The following is a 23,857-nucleotide window of genomic DNA, read 5'->3' on the forward strand; positions in this document are numbered from 1 at the left end:
AGGACAAAACATTAAACAGTAAGCCTGTCTGTATAATTTAATGTCATCTGACAAATGTGGAGGCGAAATTGACCTTTATGCGCAAGTAACAAGGGTAGCATTATAACCGATGTTTTCTTTTAATTGATATGTACTGTACCACAGAACTTGGTAAATATTGTTTCAAAATATATTTTGTGTTCTTGTATACTGGCTTGTACAATAAAGTATATGTTATGTGTTTGCTGCAGGTTGTCATCTGTCTTGTAGAACCTGCAGTGGCCCAGGCCTTAACTCATGTACTTCCTGTGAAGATGGTCTTGTTTTTTCTCACAATGGCATGTGTACACTGACGTGTGCACAAGGGTACTACCGTGATGGAAAAGAATGCAAAGGTCTGTGCCTCTCTTGTCTAAATGCTCATATTTGATATCTGAATAGTTTTTGTAGACACTAATTTAAAGTGTCATTGTTATGTTGAACAATATAATATAGATCTTTCTACAGCTACATAAACTGGTTAAAACAAGTGAGTGTGTTGGGGAATTTACAGTAGCTGTATTTTCATCTTGATTATGAGTAATGTGTCAAAATGCATGTGAATGTTAGGAACTTGCTTACATTGCATGCAGAGGTGCTGTTGTTGGCAGGATCAAAAAAGTAATTCTGTGCAACTTGAGAAAATTAACTGGTTTTGAATTTGGTCTGCTATGATGTATGTCCACACTAGAATATCCTTATACTTTTATCTTACATTTAGACATATGAATAATGCACCTGATACTACAGTATTTATCTATTTAGCACATAAACCCAATATATCTTTGGTTGCACATCAACCCTAAAAGTCTTCACCCTCTACCCATCATTTGCTCTAATCTTTGTCACTATTAAATTAACTATTATCTTTGCCACTATTAAAGCATTGTACACATGGTAGAGAAGTCTCCGCCGAGGCAATCAGTGTCATCCTAGCTGAGCACATAGCATATGTACAGGCCAACCCCCACAAAGTTGTTAAAGCACCCCCCACACAAGATCACTAAAGAACCAACAAAGAATGAGCCCATTGTGATTTTGTTTTTGACAAATAAGATTATTTTTGCATGTTACTGTTTTACAATTGAAGCATGCAAAAATACAATCATGTGTGCATCACTAACCCCTAACATTAGCAAGAGTTTAATTAAATCTAGCTTCCTGACTCCAAAACAAATAGCTTTTTCAACAAGATTGTGAGAAAATGCGGAAAAGCCGCCGCCAATACTCAGAGTGAGGCGGCTGATTCCGCGTTTGACACGGGAGTTGGGGCGCAGCCGGAGCGCGGAGGAACAGCCGCATGCTCTAACTACAGGGCGGCGGATTCCGCGTCCAATGCGGCTAGTTGCTCGCATAGGCCTGCTTCTCTCAGAAAGGCGCAATGCGGAGGAAACGCCGCACGCTCAGACAGCGTGGCGGCGGATTCCGCATCCAATACAGTAGCAACATTACAACACATGACTGGTGTGGCTGGGACTGATAGTCCACACTGGTTTAGGAGGACGCGCGCGTGCAGAGAGGCAGGGCCTTTATGGCAGTCAGAGGAGAGTCAGCTGACAATTGCAGCAACTTTCATTGGTCCAGCACTTAGGGGAGGCACTGGAGAGCGCTGGTGTATATATACTGGGTGCTGGTCATTTCTCTGGTGTCTGGCGTTGCGATCACTACGTGGTAGCACTCAGACCTTGTCAGTATCTGTGTTTATTAGTCAGTTTCCAAAGGTGTTGATGACCACGGAACTCACACCTTAGCCTAGGAATTCTGTTACTATCTGTATTGTTATCTAGACTAGTTTCCAAGGTGTTGACGGCTACGGATCTCACACCTTAGTCTAGGAATTCTGTACCATCTGTATTATTTGTATGATCTAGTTAGTACTGGAGTGTGAGAATCTTGGAGCTCACACTCAAGCTTAGACATTGTTGATTATCTGTTATGACTTTCTGCATTCCTGACCATTCTCCTGATCTCTGATTTTGTACCTTGTATTTCTGATTCTCTGTTGCCAAAACCTGGCTAGTCTCTGGATTCTGTATCTGCCTACTGTCTCTGTACTTTATCTGTCCGTGTGTTTACGACCTGGCTTGTCCGACCTCGAGAACTATCTCCCCTGTTAGGAGATAGTTCACAGATCTGTCAGTGACACTCCTCCACTGGTGTCACTCACGTTCTGTCCTTCCCACTGTCTCAGCCTGGCTCCGCCCCTTGGAGAGCAGCAGGCTTGTGGAAGGAAGCTAACCCGTCACAGTAGATCCTACTGTCTTGCTCCCATTTCCTGGGTGCTTTCCTGAAAGTATTACTGTTGCACCAAACACTCTCATCTCAGGTGTCCAGAGGTTAGTAGATATATCTGATTATCGGTGATACTGCAGATCATCAGTAATCGGGTATATTCTGCATTCTCGGTGATACTGCAGATCACCGGTAATCAGACCCTCTCTGTGTTACACCGATCGTTACAGAACGCCAGACCCAAAAATGCAAATGGACGCACACACTGACCGTCTGGGCGCACTTACCACTTCGGTGGACTCTATCAATCAAGTGCTGGGTAATCACAAAGCTATGATTGATGCTTTGTCCGGCTCTCTACGTACCCTTCAGACGGCAGTGGATGAAGTGCGATCCCCTCCTAGCACAGACATACGTATGCCTGTACCTAAAAAATGTTCTGGTCACAGATCTGACTTTCGAAATTTTATGAGTAGAGTGTTGTCATATTTTGAGTTAAGACCTAGATCTTCAGGCACCATGACCCAAAGGGTCACATTTATTAAAACTCTGTTATCGGGCAATTCCCAGACCTGGGCATACAGTCTGCCCGTTGGAGATGCAGCTTTAATCTCTGTAGATTAATTTTTTAAGCCCATGGCAATAATTTACGACGATCCAGACATTGCCTCGACTTCTGAGCGGAAGCTCAAGTTACTGCGTCAAGGCAAGGGTCCGGTCGAGGATTATGCGGCAGAATTTAGGAGATGGTCAGTTTCAGCCAGGTGGGACACCTATGCCCTTTTAGACTGTTTCCTATCAGGATTATCAGATGAGGTTTCAGATTTAATGTTAAGTCTGCCCAAACCTAAAACTGTCGATGAGGCTATTTCATCGGCAATCAGGATTGATCGTAGGTTACGATATCAAAAACAGACCAGGGGCAGAGACAATGTTAAAATGTTGACCTATGCTACACCCCCGGTGACTCCATCTCCGCCCGCTTCTCCTCCCTCCGAGCCAATGCAGATTGGTCAGTCAAAACTGTCTCAGATGGAGCGGAGACGCAGGATTTCTGAGCATTTGTGTCTTTATTGTGCTGAGGGGGGACATAGTGTTATGATCGCTTCTGCAGCGTTTACTGCTGACTGCAGTGGTATTGCAAACCAAACAGTTCTAATGTCATTACATGCATTTGCTTGCATAGTTTGGTTTGCACTTAAACTAGTTGCTGATTCCATCTGCAGTCGCTCTGAAGTTAATGACAGTTTAATATGCTTTTGTGTAAACAAACATTGTCTGCTGCAGTGGAGGGGCAGTCCCTTTCCTGCAGGCTGCATATCATTGTCTGCCTTTTCCTGCTATCAGCCTGTGATTAATTACCATTCACTTGTGTGGGAGTCTGCAGGTCTGCTCCCATTGGATGACCTCAGTATAAAGAACTGCTTCCTGCAATGCCTCATGGGCTACCATAGTTTCAGACTCTATCTGTTACTCTGCTCGTGCCCCACCTCGTTCCTGGTCCGTGTGGACTGCGCTGACTCCTGCGAAGGGGTCAGCGAGTCCTCCTAGTTCTGCTCTTGTTCTAGAAGTTGCTACTTGCTTGTCTTGTGTCATATATTGGTTCATCGCCAATATATACGCACACTTGCGCATTTTGTTATTTTCCTTGTATTCGGGTTACGTTAATATATCAGTGTCGCTGATATATACGTACACGAACTGTTTATTTCCTGTGTTCAGTTAGTCAGTTTTCCAGCACGTTTTGGTAGTTTGCGCGTATCGTGAACACCCGTGCTGAGCTAGTTATCCTGTTCCTGGTCCTGTTTGTGGATTGCGTTCATCTCTGCGAAGAGATAACGAATCCTTCTGAATCCTGTTCCTGGTCCTGTTTGTGGATTGCGTTCACCTCTGCGAAGAGATAGCGAATCCTTCTGAGTCCTGTTCCCTGTATTACTTCAGTCTTAGTCAGAGTTCCTGCTTATGTCATATATCGGTTCATTGCCAATATATACATATGTTAGTCAGACGTTACGAATAGTTTCATTGATAGCTGTAATTGTAACACGCTAGGAAAACATACTTATTGTATATTTATCTGTGTTACGTTCATCTATCTCGATCCTGCTGTTTCCTGTCTCTCCTGTCCTGTCTTTGTGAGGCACGCCATCGCCGCAACGCATTGGCTGCCTCATTCCAGTCTGTCTGGTTTTGGACGCTTGCTGTCGCTAAGTAATCGCTAGCTAGCAAGCGTTCATTTTGTCTACCTGTCCTGATCTCCTCAGTCCTGGTTTATGCGCTCAGCGCTACTTTGCGCTGAGACGTTATTACGAAAGTGTTTGTGGCTGTTCAGATCTGCACCGGCTCTGTGCACCACAATCTCCTATTGGAGTCAGTCCTCTCCTCCACTAAACTGGGGATATCCTGATCCCTTGTGCTGGTGTGTGTACCTCCTTCACGTCAGCTTATGTGTTGTATGCTGACTGTGGAGATTACACCCCCAAGCTTAACATTATGGTAGCCCCATTACCAATCCCCATTGTGGGGGGGGTTCCCAGCAAAAATGACACTGTTTGTTATGGTTCCTGTTCCTTTAAGAAATTTGAGAAGCTCAATTCTGAAACAGAAAATGAGTTTTTTTCTGAATGTACCAGGTTCCTGGCCAATCCCGAGCTCCAGGCTACTCCTGTTTCAACGTGGGCCTCCCAGCTAGTTTATGTTTTATTTAAGGGAAGATTGTTTCAGTGGGCCTACGATGTCTTGGATCATACCAATTTAAAAGAAAGACCACTGGAATTTCTAGCGTTTGTGATTCATAACTGGCTGCGCAAAACCGATTTGCCTAGCCCTTTTGATAAGCTTCTGGCAGCTTGTCAATCAGCTGCTCCTTCTACTGCCTACAAAAATAATCAGCAAGCAGATAATTGTTCTGATAACTTTTCTTCTGCTAAGGCAGCAGGGTCTAAAGCCAAACGTAAACGCTCCAAAAGAAAAGCGTTACAATCAGCGGAGTCGTTGCCCTTGGCGACTGCGCATCAGATCTGTAATGAGACTCCGCCAGTAGTAGATAATGAAATTCAGTCACCATTCAGGGGAGTCAAATGGACCTATGAAACTACTAATGAACTTTCATTGCTAGCCAGGGAAAATAAAAGTTCTTGTTTAAATGAATTATCTGAATATGATTATGAAGATATATTACAGAGTATTGAACAGATCAATTTATTCGTGCAGCAAGGGAAATTTGCATACACTACAGTTCAATACTTGCTACAGGTATTGGAGATCCTTAGGAATAAGAAATCGGCCAATCACCTGCTAAATAACCCAATGTATGTTTCTGCCACTAACACATTTGCAAACTATGATCAGCCGGAATGCTCAGCTGTTAAATATGCATGGGATCCTCCATTTGAGAAAGGAGAGATGGAAGCTCTGGTCTATGAATGGAAGAAAGATGCAAGTTCATTTTGTCAGTTTTACAGTGCAAAAAGTGAATTAGTATTGAATGCATGCATTAAGTCTGCCTATAACCTAATAAAAACTGGTGTGTGTGGGTATGACTTTGTGGCTCCATTGATCGATGTGTGGAGAATGATTCTGGACGATTTTTATGCAATTCAATCAGTTGATACCAGGGAAGACACACTGTCAAGTGGAGATTGTTCCACTTCCTCAGTTCCTGAGGACTCGCCTGCTTCAGCACTTTTGGCTGATTCAGCGAGTGATTCAGAGCTCCTTTTGTGTGAAATTGAAGTTCCTGTAATTCCACCCTGTACCATGGATAACTCAGTGTTACTTCCCAGTAAGACAGAAATTACTAATACTTCCTTAATCTTGCCCTGCACAAATTTCTCAGCAGAGGACCCAGAGGTCCTGCTGACTTTCGAGTCCAGCCTAGCCAGTACTCATGACTCTTTGTTTAGTGAAACAGACACCAGAAAAATCTTGCCTGTCTCTGCAAACACTTCTGCAGAAATTACCTGTGTTAATAAAGTTCAACTCCTGTCTGATCCAGCAGATGCCAATAGATGCACTATATCAGTTTCCGAGTCCCAGCAATCCTGTCTAGTAAACTCAGAACCCCAGCATCTGAATTTTCCAATTTTACAAATGAATGGTGATTCAGATGCGCAAACATTGTGTCTTGATCTTCCTGTTTCTACACCTCGCTCTAGTTTCGTGAATAGCTCAGAGCATCTGCTATGTGAACCTGAAATCGCAGAATTATTACCTTGTTCAGAAAATTTTCCAATAAATTTGCCCTGTACCATGAATTGTGCAGTAGATCTCTTCAATGAAACTCAGGTCACAGAATCATTATGCTGTCCAGCAGGTGCTTCCATGGTTTTGCCCTGCAATATGGACTGTTCAGTGATCCTGTCCAGTGAAGCTGTGGTCGCAGAGTCTTATGCTTCACCCAGTACTTTGGATACTTTAAACCCTCTAGCAGAGGAGGCTGAAGCACTGCTTACCTCAGTTGGTGTTGCAGTAATATTCACTTGTCTAGCAGCTGTTTTGGAATTACAGTCTGCTCTAATAAAACTTGATGAATTTCTGCCCAGCGAAGCAGAAGCCATTGAAATATTGTCCTCGTCAGCAAGTGTGTTAGATACCTTGCCCTGTACACAGTCTGATTTAACCAATGTTGTTGAGTCCCTCTCCAGTGTTGTAACAGCCGAGGAACTCCAGCCCTGTCCTCTGAATGTTTCAAAAGTCTTGCCCTGTAACATGGATAATTCTGACTCGCTGGAAAAAATAATAGAAATCTCAGAATTTCAGTCCGGGTTAATGAGTGTTTCTGAAACCCAGCCCTGTATCCTGGAAAATTCTGGTTCTCTGGCCGGTGTGGCAGAAGTTCCTGAGTCCCCTTCCTGTCCAGTGAGTTACTCAGTTTTGCCTAGTTCAGTGGGGATTGCTGCACTACTGACTTGTTTTGCAGCCCTTCATGAGCTCCAATCCAGTATATTTGATGAGTCTCTGTCTAGTCCAGAAGAAGTTATGGGAACCCTGTCTAGTTCGGTGCATACATCAGAAGATTTGTCCTGTCTTGTAAATGCCCCTGAACATGATTTGTTAATAACTTTGCTGGAATCAGAGACATCTAAGTCTGATCCTGCATTTTTTAGTGAGAATCCAGTAACTGTGAAGTCTAGTCATGATGATTTTTTTTTGCCCAGTCCTGGTTTCGGTCTTACCTTGACTGACTTTGAGGTTTGCAGTTCCTTGACATGCCCAGAAGTCTCTCTTGTGCCGGTGTGCCCAGATGTGCTTCGTATGCCAGAGTGCCCAAGTGTGTCTGTGTTGGCGTGCTCACACGCTTCCCTAGTGGAGACATGTTCTGATGTTGCCGGTTGGCCTGCATGCCCAGAGATGGTTCTGGTCCCTAAAAACCCTGATCTTGATGTTTGTCCTTGTGACCCTGACTCTAGAGTTGCCCTGGGTTCCATAGGGGTTCTTGATAGTTCTCCATGTGAGCCTAAGGGGCGTTCTGACCTGTGGGGATCTCTTTGGAGCTTCCAAGTGTTCTGGGAGATCTCTAAGGAAACTTGTCCTGGTACCTTGGACTGGTTCAACGGTGGGTTTTGTGTTGGTGGGGACAGTTCCGGTGGGCATTGCAAAGGCTTTGGCGTTTTTGGACAGTCCCGAGAAGGCGGTGGGTATCGCTCAGAGAGTTTCTGGGGGCTTTTCTCTGGAAGTCGTGGTTCTGATGGGTATCACACTGAGGCTTGTAGCGCTGACGGGCATGGTTCAGTAGGTTCTGGTTCCAATTGGTCTAGTTTTGGTGAGACTGATTCGGGAATTTGGTTTTGTTGGACGGATCCGACCTTCATGAATTTTCAGTCAGATCAGTTTGCTGGATTTCCCACTTCTGATTTTTTGGTTTGGGTGGTTCAGGAGAAATATGTCAGTTTTCATAGGCGTCCAGAGGCCGCGTTTAAGGGAGGGGGTACTGTTATGATCGCTTCTGCAGCGTTTACTGCTGACTGCAGTGGTATTGCAAACCAAACAGTTCTAATGTCATTACATGCATTTGCTTGCATAGTTTGGTTTGCACTTAAACTAGTTGCTGATTCCATCTGCAGTCGCTCTGAAGTTAATGACAGTTTAATATGCTTTTGTGTAAACAAACATTGTCTGCTGCAGTGGAGGGGCAGTCCCTTTCCTGCAGGCTGCATATCATTGTCTGCCTTTTCCTGCTATCAGCCTGTGATTAATTACCATTCACTTGTGTGGGAGTCTGCAGGTCTGCTCCCATTGGATGACCTCAGTATAAAGAACTGCTTCCTGCAATGCCTCATGGGCTACCATAGTTTCAGACTCTATCTGTTACTCTGCTCGTGCCCCACCTCGTTCCTGGTCCGTGTGGACTGCGCTGACTCCTGCGAAGGGGTCAGCGAGTCCTCCTAGTTCTGCTCTTGTTCTAGAAGTTGCTACTTGCTTGTCTTGTGTCATATATTGGTTCATCGCCAATATATACGCACACTTGCGCATTTTGTTATTTTCCTTGTATTCGGGTTACGTTAATATATCAGTGTCGCTGATATATACGTACACGAACTGTTTATTTCCTGTGTTCAGTTAGTCAGTTTTCCAGCACGTTTTGGTAGTTTGCGCGTATCGTGAACACCCGTGCTGAGCTAGTTATCCTGTTCCTGGTCCTGTTTGTGGATTGCGTTCATCTCTGCGAAGAGATAACGAATCCTTCTGAATCCTGTTCCTGGTCCTGTTTGTGGATTGCGTTCACCTCTGCGAAGAGATAGCGAATCCTTCTGAGTCCTGTTCCCTGTATTACTTCAGTCTTAGTCAGAGTTCCTGCTTATGTCATATATCGGTTCATTGCCAATATATACATATGTTAGTCAGACGTTACGAATAGTTTCATTGATAGCTGTAATTGTAACACGCTAGGAAAACATACTTATTGTATATTTATCTGTGTTACGTTCATCTATCTCGATCCTGCTGTTTCCTGTCTCTCCTGTCCTGTCTTTGTGAGGCACGCCATCGCCGCAACGCATTGGCTGCCTCATTCCAGTCTGTCTGGTTTTGGACGCTTGCTGTCGCTAAGTAATCGCTAGCTAGCAAGCGTTCATTTTGTCTACCTGTCCTGATCTCCTCAGTCCTGGTTTATGCGCTCAGCGCTACTTTGCGCTGAGACGTTATTACGAAAGTGTTTGTGGCTGTTCAGATCTGCACCGGCTCTGTGCACCACAATCTCCTATTGGAGTCAGTCCTCTCCTCCACTAAACTGGGGATATCCTGATCCCTTGTGCTGGTGTGTGTACCTCCTTCACGTCAGCTTATGTGTTGTATGCTGACTGTGGAGATTACACCCCCAAGCTTAACACATAGAGTACGAAATTGCCCTAAAAAGTCGGGAAACGCCATTGCCTAGGAGCTATTGGGGGTGATACCCTAGGCGTGCAGTTTTCACCCCTAGAGGATAAGCGGTTACTCCTTCCTTGTATGATTACATGGGAGGATAAATCAGAGGTCTCTGAGACCTTCATTGACTCAGGCTCAGCGGCTAATTTTATAGATTACGAATTTGCTAAAAAATTGGGTATTCCATTCACCCCGGTAAAACCACCTATACAGGTTACAGCAGTGGATGATTCCCCACTACAGTCTCACACACCAGAGGTGGAAGTCACTATAGGGGTGCTGCATAGGGAAAGATTGCAGTTTTTTGTGTTGCGCATGACAACCTCCACAGTCATCCTTGGCATGCCGTGGTTGCACCTTCACTCTCCTCAGATAAACTGGGCTACCGATCAGCTAGCCAGCTGGTCAGCTCACTGTTTTCGTCATTGTTTAACGAAGGTGACCTTAGGCCAAACCAGGATTTATGTGGAGGGTGTTCCGGAACAATATGCAGAGTTTTCGGACGTGTTTTGTCCCAAAGCTGCCGATAAATTACCTCCACATCGCCCTTTTGATTGCCCGATTGATCTCCGATCAGGTTGTATGCCCCCTAGAGGTCATCTCTACAACCTGTCAGGCCCAGAAAAGGTGGCCATGCAAGAGTATATCCGTGAAAACTTAGCGAAAGGGTTCATCCGTCCTTCTCGGTCACCTGCCGGACCGGGGTTTTTTTTGTGAAGAAAAAGGACGGAGGCCTTCGGCCATGCATTGATTACCAGGGACTGAATAAAATTACAGTTAAAAATCGTTATCCGTTACCTTTGATAGACGATTTATTCACTCAAGTCACCAAGGCTAAGATTTTTTCAAAATTGGATTTACGAGGTGCATACAACCTGGTGCGGATCAGGGAGGGCGATGAATGGAAGACGGCCTTTAACACACCCGACGGGCGTTACGAGTATCTGGTGATGCCCTTCGGGTTGTGTAACGCCCCGGCCATCTTCCAGGAAGTCATTAATGAAGTTTTCAGGGAGGTGTTGGGTAAATTTGTCTTAGTTTACCTGGATGACATATTGATCTTCTCAGACAACCTCTCTGAGCACAGGGCTCATGTCAGATTCGTGTTATACAAGCTCAGACAAAACAGACTTTATGCTAAATTGGAGAAATGCATTTTTGAGGTAACATCTGTTGCTTTTCTGGGATACATAATTTCCACCTCAGGCCTTTCTATGGATCCTGCCAAAGTCTCTGCTGTTCTGGAATGGCCCCAACCAGTAGGTCTCAAATCTCTTCAGAGATTTCTCGGGTTTGCAAATTACTATAGAAGGTTCATAAAGGGGTACTCCACTGTCATTGCACCCCTCACCAGTCTTACTAAGAAAGGGGCAGATACCAACCATTGGTCCCCCGAAGCTCTGACCGCTTTCTCCACTCTGAAAGAACGGTTTTGCTCTGCACCCATGTTGAGACACATGGACACCTCCTATCCATTCATTGTAGAGGTTGACGCCTCAGAAGTTGGGGTAGGGGCTGTGCTGTCTCAACGCTCTGGGCTGCAGGGAAGGTTACACCCGTGTGCCTATTTCTCTCGGAGGTTTTCACCAGCAGAGAAATACTACGATATAGGTAACAGGGAGCTTCTAGCCATCAAGTTGGCCTTTGAGGAATGGCGTCATTGGCTAGAAGGAGCAGAACATACGATTACAGTCTACACGGATCACAAAAATTTGGAATACATTGAGGGGGCTAAGAAATTGAGTCCTCGTCAGGCTCGGTGGTCACTGTTTTTCTCGAGGTTTAGATTTGTAATTACGTATACTCCTGGTAGTAAAAACATTAAGGCAGATGCTTTGTCCAGATGTTTTGAGCCAGAGACAGCACAGCCCTCAGAACCTGAACCCATTGTTCCACAGAAAGTAGTACTGGAAGCCACAGAGACTTGGGAAGACTGGACGGAGACCTTAGGTACCTTCCAGCAGGATGTCCCTGAAGGAAAGCCTGAAGGGGTTATGTTTGTGCCTCTGCCCTTTGGTCTCCAGGTGTTACAGATGTTTCATTCACACAAGAATGCTGGACATCCAGGGGCCTCCAGAACACAGAATTTGATTGGTAGATGTGCTTGGTGGCCTTCTTTGGCAACAGACTGCAAGGAGTATGTCAGAGAGGGTGCAGTGTGTGCTAAAAGTAAACCCTCCCGCCTGGCACCTGTGGGAACGTTGCAGCCTTTGCCCACCCCGAGTGAACCATGGACCCATCTGTCCATGGATTTTGTAGGTGAGCTTCCTAGGTCTGAAGGCATGTCGGTCATTTTGGTGGTAGTCGACCGTTTCAGTAAAATGGCCCATTTTGTGCCCTTGAAGGGACTCCCCTCGGCCCAGGAGTTGGCCAATCTTTTCATCACTCACGTTTTCCGACTTCATGGCACTCCAGAAAACATCGGGGAGTCCAATTTGTCTCTAGATTTTGGAGGGCATTTTGCCATCAAATGGGCATGGAACTGTCATTCTCGTCAGGCTACCACCCACAGACCAATGGTCAGACGGAGAGGGTTAATCAGTCTTTGGAGCAATTTTTGAGGTATTATGTTGCTGAAGCGCAAACTGATTGGGTCAAGTTCTTGCCGTATGCAGAATTTGCGCACAATAATCTGAAAAGCGCTTCCTCTGGGTTCTCTCCGTTTCAGGTGGTAACTGGAAAGTTGCCCAAGTTTTCCCCATTGCCAGTAGCTTCCACTCCGTTTCCAGCCCTGGAGGCTTGGCAAAAGTCGTTCAAAAACATTTGGGGTATCGTGAAAAGCAACTTGGAAAAGGCTTTTCAAAGTCAGAAAGGTCAAGCTGATAAGAAACGATCCTTAGAGTGGAAGTTCCGACCAGGAGATCTGGTCTGGGTCTCCACTCGTCATTTGACCCTGAAACAACCCTCGGCCAAGTTAGGTCCCAGGTTTGTGGGCCCTTTTTCTGTGACCAGGAAGATAAACAATGTTACTTATGCCGTCGATCTTCCTGCTAGCATGCGTGGGGTAAGATCTTTTCATGTATCCCTGCTTAAGCCAGCAGTCCATGTGGGTACCAATCCTCCTCCTCCTGTGATGGTAGATGACCAACCTGAGTATGAAGTAGAGAAAATTTTAGATTCACGAGTAGTGCAGAATTCACTACAATATCTGGTTCATTGGAGGGGGTATGGTATAGAGGAGAGAACATGGGTACCTGAGTGTCGCATGCATGCGGACAAATTGAGAAGGGAGTTCCACACTTGCTATCCTGAGAAACCTGGTAGGAGTTGTCCGGAGTCCACTCCTCAGGGGGGGGGGGGTACTGTGAGAAAACGCGGAAAAGCCGCCGCCAATACTCAGAGTGAGGCGGCTGATTCCGCGTTTGACACGGCAGTTGGCGCGCAGTCGGAGCGCGGAGGAACCGCCGCATGCTCTAACTACAGGGTGGCGGATTCCGTGTCCAATGCGGCTAGTTGCTCGCATAGGCCTGCTTCTCTCAGAAAGGCAGAATGCGGAGGAAACGCCGCACGCTCAGACAGCGTGGCGGCGGATTCCGCATCCAATACAGTAGCAACATTACAACACATGACTGGTGTGGCTGGGACTGATAGTCCACACTGGTTTAGGAGGACGCGAGGTGTTGATGATCACGGAACTCACACCTTAGCCTAGGAATTCTGTTACTATCTGTATTGTTATCTAGACTAGTTTTCAAGGTGTTGACGGCTACGGATCTCACACCTTAGTCTAGGAATTCTGTACCATCTGTATTATTTGTATGATCTAGTTAGTCCTGGAGTGTGAGAATCTTGGAGCTCACACTCAAGCTTAGACATTGTTGATTATCTGTTATGACTTTCTGCATTCCTGACCATTCTCCTGATCTCTGATTTTGTACCTTGTATTTCTGATTCTCTGTTGCCAAAACCTGGCTAGTCTCTGGATTCTGTATCTGCCTACTGTCTCTGTACTTTATCTGTCCGTGTGTTTACAACCTGGCTTGTCCGACCTCGAGAACTATCTCCCCTGTTAGGAGATAGTTCACAGATCTGTCAGTGACACTCCTCCACTGGTGTCACTCACGTTCTGTCCTTCCCACTGTCTCAGCCTGGCTCCGCCCCTTGGGGAGCAGCAGGCTTTTGAAAGGAAGCTAACCCGTCACAGTAGATCCTACTGTCTTGCTCCCATTTCCTGGGTGCTTTCCTCAAAGTATTACTGTTGCACCAAACACTCTCATCTCAGGTGTCCAGAGGTTAGTAGATATATCTGATTATCGGTGAAACTGCAGATCATCAATAATCGGGTATATTCTGCATTCTCGGTGATACTGCAGATCACCGGTAATCAGACCCTCTCTGTGTTACACCGATCGTTACAAAGATTTAGAGCATTTGCATAGCTACCCAAAGTTACCTATAAGCAGGATAGCCTAGTATAGGTTAGCCAGGTAGGTTCACCCAGTATAAGGTAGCCAGGTAGGTTCCCCCAGTATAGGTTAGCCAGGTAGGTTCCCCCAGTATAGGTTAGCCAGGTAGGTTCCCCCAGTATAGGTTAGTGTTAGTGAGATAGGTTCCCTAGTATAGGTTAGCGAGATAGGTTCCCCCAGTATAGGCTAGGAAGATAGGTTTATCCAGTATAGGTTAGCGTTGTAGGTCCCCCCTGCTGCAACCCCCTCCCCGGCTGCTGCTGGATTAACTTATTTAAACAAGCGGCCCTCCACGGCCGCCGCTGGATTAACTTATTTAAACAAGCGGCAGCTGCCTCCTGCAGCAGGACATGCTCACTGGGACACCTCGGCTCACCTGCCTGCTTTATGACCTCTGATCCACGACCATGTGACCTGCAGAGCCACCGTAGGAAACCGCTTGTTATAAGATTATCAGCACCCAAGGTTAATTTGGTATTAAAACAAAAATTTGGCACACTCTGCAAATACCTAATTTACAGCAACTTTCCATTAAATATTTATGTGCAAAATCTTTTTTTTTTACATCAGTTAATATAGACAAATCTTCCATTTATAAATGGGAAAAAGTAGTGCATGGCCTTTTCTTATGCAGTCCACTCTATGGAACTTACTTCCACAATCCTTGCGAGAGGCGCCATCTCTGGACAGCTTTAAAGAGATCCCGAGGCAGAAAGAAAAAAATAAAAAAAAAAACATAGTCCAAGGATCTGTCCCTTGCTGCCCCATGTCGCTCCATTCATCCACTGGGTCGCAGGGAAGTTTTATTCTTTTTCAAGATGGCCAAAACCCCAGAGGTCATGATGTTGCAGTATCTCAACTCTCAAAGAGCTGAGAGCTGTGCTGTGACAGAGAGGAGTGGGGAAGAGGTGGAAAGAGGCGGAGAACGGCTCAGGGAAGAACAGAGAGGGGCGAGAAAGGGGTGGAGAAAGGTGGAGAAGGGAAGGAGAAAGGTAGGGAGGGGGCGTTCCTAACATCAGAGTGGGCGTTCAGCAGGAGTGCCTATCCTGTAAAGGCCACCCCTTTCCCTATTAGGATGTCGACACGCTGCTTGTCGGCAATTTCAGGGGAGCACAGCAGAGGAAAGGGGGAACAGAGAGCAGTACAGAGAGGGCACAGAGGCATGTTACAGAGCAAGGAATGTATCTCTGTGTCCATTTGTAGAATAGCATTCACCTCGGGTACACTTTAAGAAAAGGCTAATAGCCCACGCCTTTTCCCGAGCCTTTGAGACTGCAGAACGCAGGGTCACAGCGCTTTGAATCCCCAGGGAAAAAAGCACTATAAAAATACTATTATTACTATTATTTAGTATTTATATAGCTCCGCGATCTTCCACAGGGCTGTACAGAGTGTACTGTCTTATCAGATGGGCTCACTATATAATTTTTAGTACATGTTAAAAGTCAGTAAAACTGCAGACAGTATAGCTTCTCTGTACAGGAATTGTTAACCTCCCTGGCGGTATGATTATTTCCTGATTTTATGGTCTAAAAGCAGGTAAAACTCCTCCCTCAGAGAGGTCTGCAGCAACCCCTGCACTTTACTCACCTCCCTGGCTTCCAGTACTGCAGATCTCCCTCCTGTCATCCGGGTGGTGCTCTACCCCTATGGTGAGATTGCCATCTGTTATGTGACAAATGGTGAACTCACCCAAGTGATTGAGAGCCTCTGAAGACCAGAAGAAGATCCCAGGGGAGGGGAGTTAAAAATGACTCTCTACCTCCCGGTGGCTACCCTGATCTGGGCTCGGGATTACCCCATACAGCATCTTCTTTCCACCCCGAGCCTGGCTTGGGATTACAGCTAAAGAGGGTAATTCTATTGCCTGTTCTTAGTGTATTTAGCGCAGTCTTTCATAATATGAGATTTTTTGAGAAAGTTGAAGCTTTCAAATCTAAATCCTCAAATAACCTGACTTTTTTTTGTATCCAGCATTTTGGCCTTGCCACTACAGAACACTGCATTGTTAGCCAAATTGTCATTCCGACCTGGAACACTTAACTGTTTCCAAACAGTGTAGATTATTGTTGTTTGAAATAAAAGATTGTTTTCTCTCCGAACTACTGTTTTGAACATTTTTCAACTATAGTGTCCTCCATAAAATCTTTTCTTCTGATTACCTTTACATCAACATTGAGAAATGTAGAGTATAAAGTTAAGAGGAACATTCATATCCAAAAGTGCTAAAAGACAAACTAATTTCATTACACAGATCTAGTTGCTGCAGAGATTTGGATTTACGGTGGCAGACATCTGAAATATGGCAGAAAGTCTCTTAGTTATGTAGCTGGTGAGAATTGTCAGTCTGTTCTTTGGCTAATCTTAAAAGGAAGTTAACATTTGGCTGATCTGCAGAGTTCTTAAAGAACATTATACCGTGGCTGAATATTGTGTTTTTTAATGTGGTGCAATTCAGTATCATAACTTTGTCTTGGCACTCAGAATAATCTGGAGCTATATACTAAAAAATGTGTTTTTTGGCAAAAAAAAGTTTGTAAGATAGGATTATACTGCTTATTCGCTAAATCTGTGGTTTAACCCTCCTGGCGGTCTATTAAAAACCGCCAGGGGGCAGCACAGCAGTGTTTTGTTTTTTTTTTAAATCATGTAGCGAGCCCAGGGCTCGCTACCTGATAGCCACTGTGCAGCGGCATCCCCCCCACCCGCTTCGATCCCGATCTGCGATCAAGAAATCCTGTTCAAAGAACGGGATTTCCTGGAGGGCTTCCCCCGTCGCCATGGCGACGGGCGGGATGACGTCACCGACGTCATCGACGTCGTGACGTCATTGGGAGTCCTGATCCGCCCCTCAGCGATGCCTGGCGCTGATAGGCCAGGCTGCGCAAGGGGTCTGAGGGGGGGGGGGGGGCGGCGCGGCGTGAACGGCGAATCGGCGCGGAGCGGCGGCGATCGGTATGGACACGCAGCTAGCAAAGTGCTAGCTGCGTGTAGCAAAAAAAATTATGCAAATCGGCCCAGTTCGGGGATTACCGCCAGGAAGGTTAAATATTTCCTTGGCGTGGATAACAGAGCTTTTAAAGTTTGCATAATGCTTAATAACTAGCCCCCAATTAAAATTACTGATACATCACCAATCAAAACTGATATTACTTTACTGTTCCTATAAAGAGAAAATAGATGACAGGAATGTCCTGTAGTTTATGCTGGGTGTTTTCATCGCCACCCACTTACCTATTAACACTGGAGGTAAATGTACACTGTGTATTTTGTAGTATATTGGAAAGCAATGTCTTTTTGGGTATTTTGGAAACCAATCAAACTTGCACTGCTGCAGTACAAGGCTATGAAGCCATCGGTTGTGTACCTCTCCCACCCACAGTCCCGTGCACTTGATGGGGATAGCAACAGGCTTTTTTAGCTTAAAGCGGACCCAAACCCAACATTTTTTTTAATCAAAAATATTTAGTTGCACCACTCTGACACATACAAAGATAAATAAACACTCCTTCAAACCTATGATCATTTCAGTGCATGCTTTTTACCCTTCTCTTTTCATAACTAGGGTTATACTGGGGGCAGCCATTAGCAATTCCTCCATTGCCGGACACCTCCTACTCCACCAGTTTGCCGGATTTGGTCCCGGCAATTTGAAAGGAAGGGAGGGGTTCCTCCAATAAATGTAAAATATTTTATATTTGTCACCATGCAGTTGAAAAAAGGCTCCTATTTATTATTATAATTTAGAAAATATATTTTATTTCTGAAATCTTGTATTTTTAATTTGGGTCCACTTTAAATAGATAGGAATTATTTTATGCACCAGACAGAAGATCTTGCACTAAAGTAAGCGGGGGCATGGTGGAAGTATGGCAGTAGCAGCGGTAGATTAACCGCTTTCCATAGGAGTAAAACTGGGCATTTGACCAGGGCGTCAAAGCTGGCTGACCAATATTTTACTGTCGGCAATATCTCATGCCTATTTTTCCTTGTGATTTTTTAAATGTATGCCCCCTACTTTACCAACCCTTATTGCTTATACTTTAGTTTCTCCAAAGATCTGCTTATATCTTCTACACAATGCCAGGATAGAACAAATCTACCCATCAGACAATGTATTTCTTCCTGTGAAAACAAGCTAACAACAAACTTCCTCCAAACTTAGAAAAATGTTTTAGTCCTTACATACCAATGTTAAGGCAATGCCTGCTTGAATTTTTATATGCCAATTTTTTGAGAGTTTGTAGACCATTGCCAAGCACTGGCTAAAAGGCTGCTAAGAGGTTAATCAGAGTTGTCCAAAAACTATGCAGCTTATATCATATCATGGGTTTTACACTTTAACAGATCAATGTGGATACTATTAGGGCCTGTTTCCACTACACGCAGATTGGATGCAGAATGGATGCAGAAAAACTGACTCCAATGAATGCCTATGGGAAAATCTGCATCAGAAAAATCGCATTTAGTGGAAAAAGGCCCATAGACATTCATTGGAGTCAGTTTTTCTGCATCCATTCTGCATCCAATCTGCGTGTAGTGGAAACAAGCCCTTATGCAATCCTGTTGTGAAACTTCCAGTTGCTAACTGTTTGTTTTATTTCTTCTTCCGTAGCATGTAACAGCCAGTGTTTGACTTGTGACTCAGCAGAGGGATGTTCTATATGTAAAGACCCAAACAAAGTCCTGCTGTTTGGAGAATGCCAATATGATAGCTGCACCCAACAGTATTATCTTGATTACAGCACGGGAACATGCAGAGGTAAAATCAATCACACTATGAAATATTTTCCTTTAACCCAAACTGATAAATTTAGCCTAACCCTAGCCTAACCCTAATACAATTTAAAGAGAGTATGACATTCAAATAACTATCTCGCCCCCATGTATGTACCCCTAATCTTGATGCTGTTATTGTCATTTTACTGTTAATAGATGCAGCATCCGGTGCCTATGGTACCAGAATCTCATGATTGTTTAGAATTATTGCTTGATCCCTGTTTTGAAAACTGAAATTAATAGCTTAACTTTAAGCTATATATTAATACAAATGAACTATCTATTTAAGATGTCTAAATAAAAAGGAACAATGATTTTGGTGTGCTTTCAACTTAGATCTTTTGTAAGGCTTTTGCACAGCTTAATTACAATAATGAAATTAGCATTTGAATATTGACATGTTTTATGATGCAGGCTGTGCTTGCGTTTTCATGGCTGCTTACTTATAATTAATCTTCATAAATGCGAGCGTTTATTAAAAAGGATGTGTTGTTATTGCATATTATTCTCTATAGGATTCTTGAGTATTTCTATGAAATATTTATTTTAGAAAATTGAATTTTTGTTCTAACAAAAATCATGAATAAAACTTATTAATGTGATGCAGCTACAACAGGTGTTTCTGTAAATTCCCTGAAGTGAATATAGCTGAGGTGCTTTTATCTTTTCTAGTATACTGTAAAATGCTAATTATATCTTACTATATCTGTTTCTGGTACCCTAGTCAACATCATTGGTCACAGAGAGTCAGACAGATATCAAAATGTTGTTTGTTTTTTAAATTAAGACATTCTCAATATAGGTGTAGGATTCCCCCCTCCCCCCAGTATTTTTAAATATTTGTCCCCAGGTAGGATCATATTCTTCACGGACGTTCTATGGAACTTGGAACCTAGCAAGTTTGGTTCTCTACAGGAGCTGCAAAGCCTCCCCGTATCCCCTTTGCAGAGAATCCTTGTTCAGTGTTATGAAGAGTTCTGACCTAAAACTGGCACAGGCAATGGGCACACAGGGACGGTGGACACAGAAGGACACCAAAGGACACATTGAGACTGGGGACACCAGAGGGGACAGTGGACACCTGGACAGTGGAGACACAGGGACACCAGAGGACACAGTAGGGGACAGTAGACACAGGGAGACAGAGGAGGGCACATGGGGACATAATAATTTGGGGGAAAAGGTCCATAATACCCCCTGGACCATGGACGCTCAAGGTTTGGTATATTTTTTTCCCTTGTTTTTTGTCCTTTAAACCTAGGTGTGTCCTAAAGTCTGGAGTGTCTTATAGTATGAAAAATATGGTAAATTAAATCAAATAAATTAATCCTCCCCCCTCATAATTACAAAAATAAAAAAGTCACTGCATAAAAAAAAAAAAACAACATAAATAGCTATGTTAGGGACTCAGCTTTTTTACTATGTATGTCATGAGGGTATAATACTATTATTTTGTCAAATAAGGGCGTGTAATTATTGATCGGGTCAAAAACACATAGAAAAAAAATCATCTTTATTTCAAAATAATAAATTGTTGCCATACATTGTACTAGGAACATAATTTAAACATTGTAATAACTGGGACAAATGGGTGAATACAATGTGTGGGTTTTATTTACAGTAGCATTGTTTAATTTAAAACTATAGGGGATGGAATTGGAGAAATAGTGTATTTTTTTTTTCATTTTTTGCGGATGTCTCACTTTCTATTTCCCCATATGACTGATATGTTGTCTCCATATGAAAGAAATGGTATCTGTATGAATCACTAACTTTAGGGTCTGTATGCACCCTCCAAATGAAAATAGCCTTTTAAAATACTAACAATTACAATTGCACTCCATGTAAGCACCATTTAACATCAGTGAAATTAAATAAAAAATTGCATTAATAAGAACTGCACTCTTATTGGGTTTTTTAACTCTGGCTGTTCAGAGCCTTTGCTTACAAGTAAGTCAGTGCTGCTGTCTGTAAATACCAGTGTATGGAAGGAGTTGGATAGTCTCCCTAGGTGCAGCGATCAGGCATGATGTTAAGCTGGGCAGCTCTGTATCCACTGTAGTACAAAAACAAGAAAAGAAGAAAAGCTCTCTCAGCTATTGTATACATATGGCGTAGGGCCCTATCCAGGACAGGTCTCACCTCCTTAAGATGTGGCTGTGCTTGGATAACAGCCTGTAGTAGCGTTTGTCCCACTTGGTAGCAGGTAGCACAGGTAGTGATAGCTGTTGAGCTGAAAAACCACAGGGAGCGATAGCTGTGATTTTACAGCTTCCCCACTCTGTGTGCTAGCGACCACTGAGTAGAGCGTACTGCTCCCCATTGGGGCCTCCTTGCAAGCCTGGAATACATGCTGGGGATACTATCATCGCCCGCTGCCAGAGGGAGAGCCTGGTCCCCAGCTACCAATTGGGACAAACGCTATTACAGGCTGTTATCCAAGCACAGCCACATCTTAGGGCCCTACGCCATATTTACACAATAACTGAGAGTGCTTTTTTTCTTTTCTGTGCTGTGTGAGCATTCTGGCCCTGCAAGAGAGTGGAATTAATTATCATTAGGGGTTTTGATGAATCCCTTTGGTTATGCAAAAAAAAACCCCAAAAAACAAACAAAAACATCCTCAGTAACCTAGTGCCAGTTTCTGAATCCACAGTCAGGTCAGGTAGCTAGTTTGTTGGGAACCAAGGTGTCTAAAAGACTTTTTGTCCACCTTTTGAAAATGTTATTCTCATTTTGTTCATAAACTGTTAGATTTAAAAAAAAAATTGTTAAAACAAAAATTGCTAATTTTCTTAATTGTTGGTTTAATGGAGTCCAAAAAGTGTGATTGGGACAGCACCCATGTATAGGAGATAATGTGCCCAGGCAGTCGGTCTTCCACACCACTGGAGCCGTCAAGTACAGGAACACAGGTTTTGCAGGCACCAATGTAGTAAATTATAGCTTCTTTATTGGTCACATCAGACAAGGCAGAGGGTACAACCCTCTGCCTTGTCTGATGTGACCAATAAAGAAGCTATAATTTACTACATTGGTGCGTGCAAAACCTGTGTTCCTCTTGTTGGTTTAATGGTTAAGAATAATAAACAAAAAACTATGTTCAGACAATATAGTTCATCCCATCCAGGAGTCAGAGGTTGGGATTAGCAACTCACAACTTTTAGCAGCTGATCTAATTAAAGAGAATCTGTACTCTAAAATTCTTACAATAAAAAGCATACCATTCTATTCATTATGTTCTCTTGGGCCCCTCTTTGCTGTTTCTGCCACTCCCTGCTGCAATCCTGGTTTGTAATTGCCAGTTTTAGGCAGTGTTTACAAACAAAAAACATGGCTGCTAACCAGCATGTTATAGGCTGAGAGAAGCTCAGTCTGTGCCTCATACAGAGCCTGCAGGCGGCATGGAGAGGGTGTGTATAACTTCTACCTATCACAGCAGAGCAGCACATTCCTGCCTGAGCCGACAAAGCTGACAAAGAAAGAAGATTAGATTATATAACAGAGATAATACAGCCACTGTGCAACTAGGAAAGGCTGCAGTAAGACAGACCACATTAGAACAGGTATAGGAACTTATAGGATAGAAGAAATAAGGCTGAAAATGTTGTTACAGAGTCTCTTTAACTAGCTGTGTTAATTGCTCATTGATTCGCTAAAGCCAACTTCCATCGCTCAGTTGACACTAATGAGGTAGTTAGGAGAATTTTCAATCACCAATTGGATGATGATTTTAATAAGAAAAAAAGGCAGCGATGTATCATATCACTTAAAAGCTTACCTACTCTCGCTTACCTACTCTCTTGTACGGGCAGCAGGTTAATGTATTATACATAACATTCAACATTTGTTGATAGTGACAAGGAAAGGCTAGTCAGGCTCTGAAGTCATGCTCTGACCAGCATACTAAGAGCAAAATTTAATTTGGCATATATTTACTCTAGGTTAATAGATGGAAATGTCTCAGCCCTACACATTCTTTTAATGTTAGCTCAAGAGTGCTTATTTTAACTTGTACTTTAATGGAATACATGTAAGTAGCTATAGTTTATTACTGTATGTGTAATTTTTCAGTCTACTATAGTAGCTCTTGCCTCTGTGCATGTCATGCATTTCACATTGGTTGTACACAGGCAACGTTTTTGGCATAGTTACAGATCTCCCATGATAACTGTTTCTGCAGGAAAAATGATGAAGATCAAAAACTAGCATTTGACACAGTAGCCATATTGGAGTATGGTCTTTATGCTGGACTTGAACAGTCCTGTTTGTATTAAATGGTAAATTATATAGAAAATGAGGCTACAAGGAGCCAATACGAGGACATATATGACAGATGACAGCAGTAAACCGGGTCTAGGGAAGAGCAAACTGTTATATTAAAACTATAAGGCCTCGTTCACATCATTTAGCGCAGATGGCTGTGCGATTGGAACGCAACGCGTCCGATCGCACGCCATCTGCGCTCCTATGCGCTGCGCTGCAGATCCCATTCATTACAATGAATGGGATCTGCGCTGCGATTCCCAAAAATGCGTGCAGCACGCGATAGCGCAATCGCGCTGCCACGCAGCGCATATGATGGGAACGGTAGAAGGGCTGTCTATGCCCTTCTACCGTTCTTGCGTGTCGCACACTATACGCGCTGCCAAAATGCGGACGGCAGCGCGTATAGTCTGAACGAGGCCTTAACTGTGATCGTAACTGTGATAGTAAATGACCACAGATATAATTTTAAGCAACATAGTCTAACATGAGGGCTTCAGGGCAACGTTTAGTGATGCTATTTATTTTTGTTTAACTGAATGTAGTAATGTGCACTGAAATAAACAAGAAATGTCAATAAATATACTGTATATTGAGAATTAGTAGTATGATACCAAAGGAGAAGTTAATAGAGTAAGTTTCTGCAACTGTTACAATAGTAAGGGAGTAAAAAATAACGCTAGACACACATTGTTCAATTCTTAAATAATTAGACATTAGATTTGATTTAAAAAAAATATATTTGTGTTGTTAAAATAAATAAATCTAACAACAATTAAGTGGAGGCC

General features: G+C 43.6%; 1 protein-coding gene across 2 annotated transcripts in view; it reads left to right on the forward strand.

Moving 5' to 3' along the window:
• The window catches only part of FRAS1 (Fraser extracellular matrix complex subunit 1), a 730,981-nt gene that overhangs the window by 453,661 nt on the left and 253,463 nt on the right, over positions 1–23,857 (forward strand). For both annotated transcript variants that reach the window (XM_068233564.1, XM_068233565.1), the window contains 2 exons: positions 231–374; positions 18,640–18,786. In XM_068233564.1, the coding sequence (XP_068089665.1) occupies positions 231–374; positions 18,640–18,786 (291 nt within the window). The remainder of the gene's footprint in view (positions 1–230; positions 375–18,639; positions 18,787–23,857) is intronic.

Source organism: Hyperolius riggenbachi, chromosome 1 (genome assembly GCF_040937935.1).
Source record: "Hyperolius riggenbachi isolate aHypRig1 chromosome 1, aHypRig1.pri, whole genome shotgun sequence".
Lineage (NCBI taxonomy): Eukaryota > Metazoa > Chordata > Amphibia > Anura > Hyperoliidae > Hyperolius > Hyperolius riggenbachi.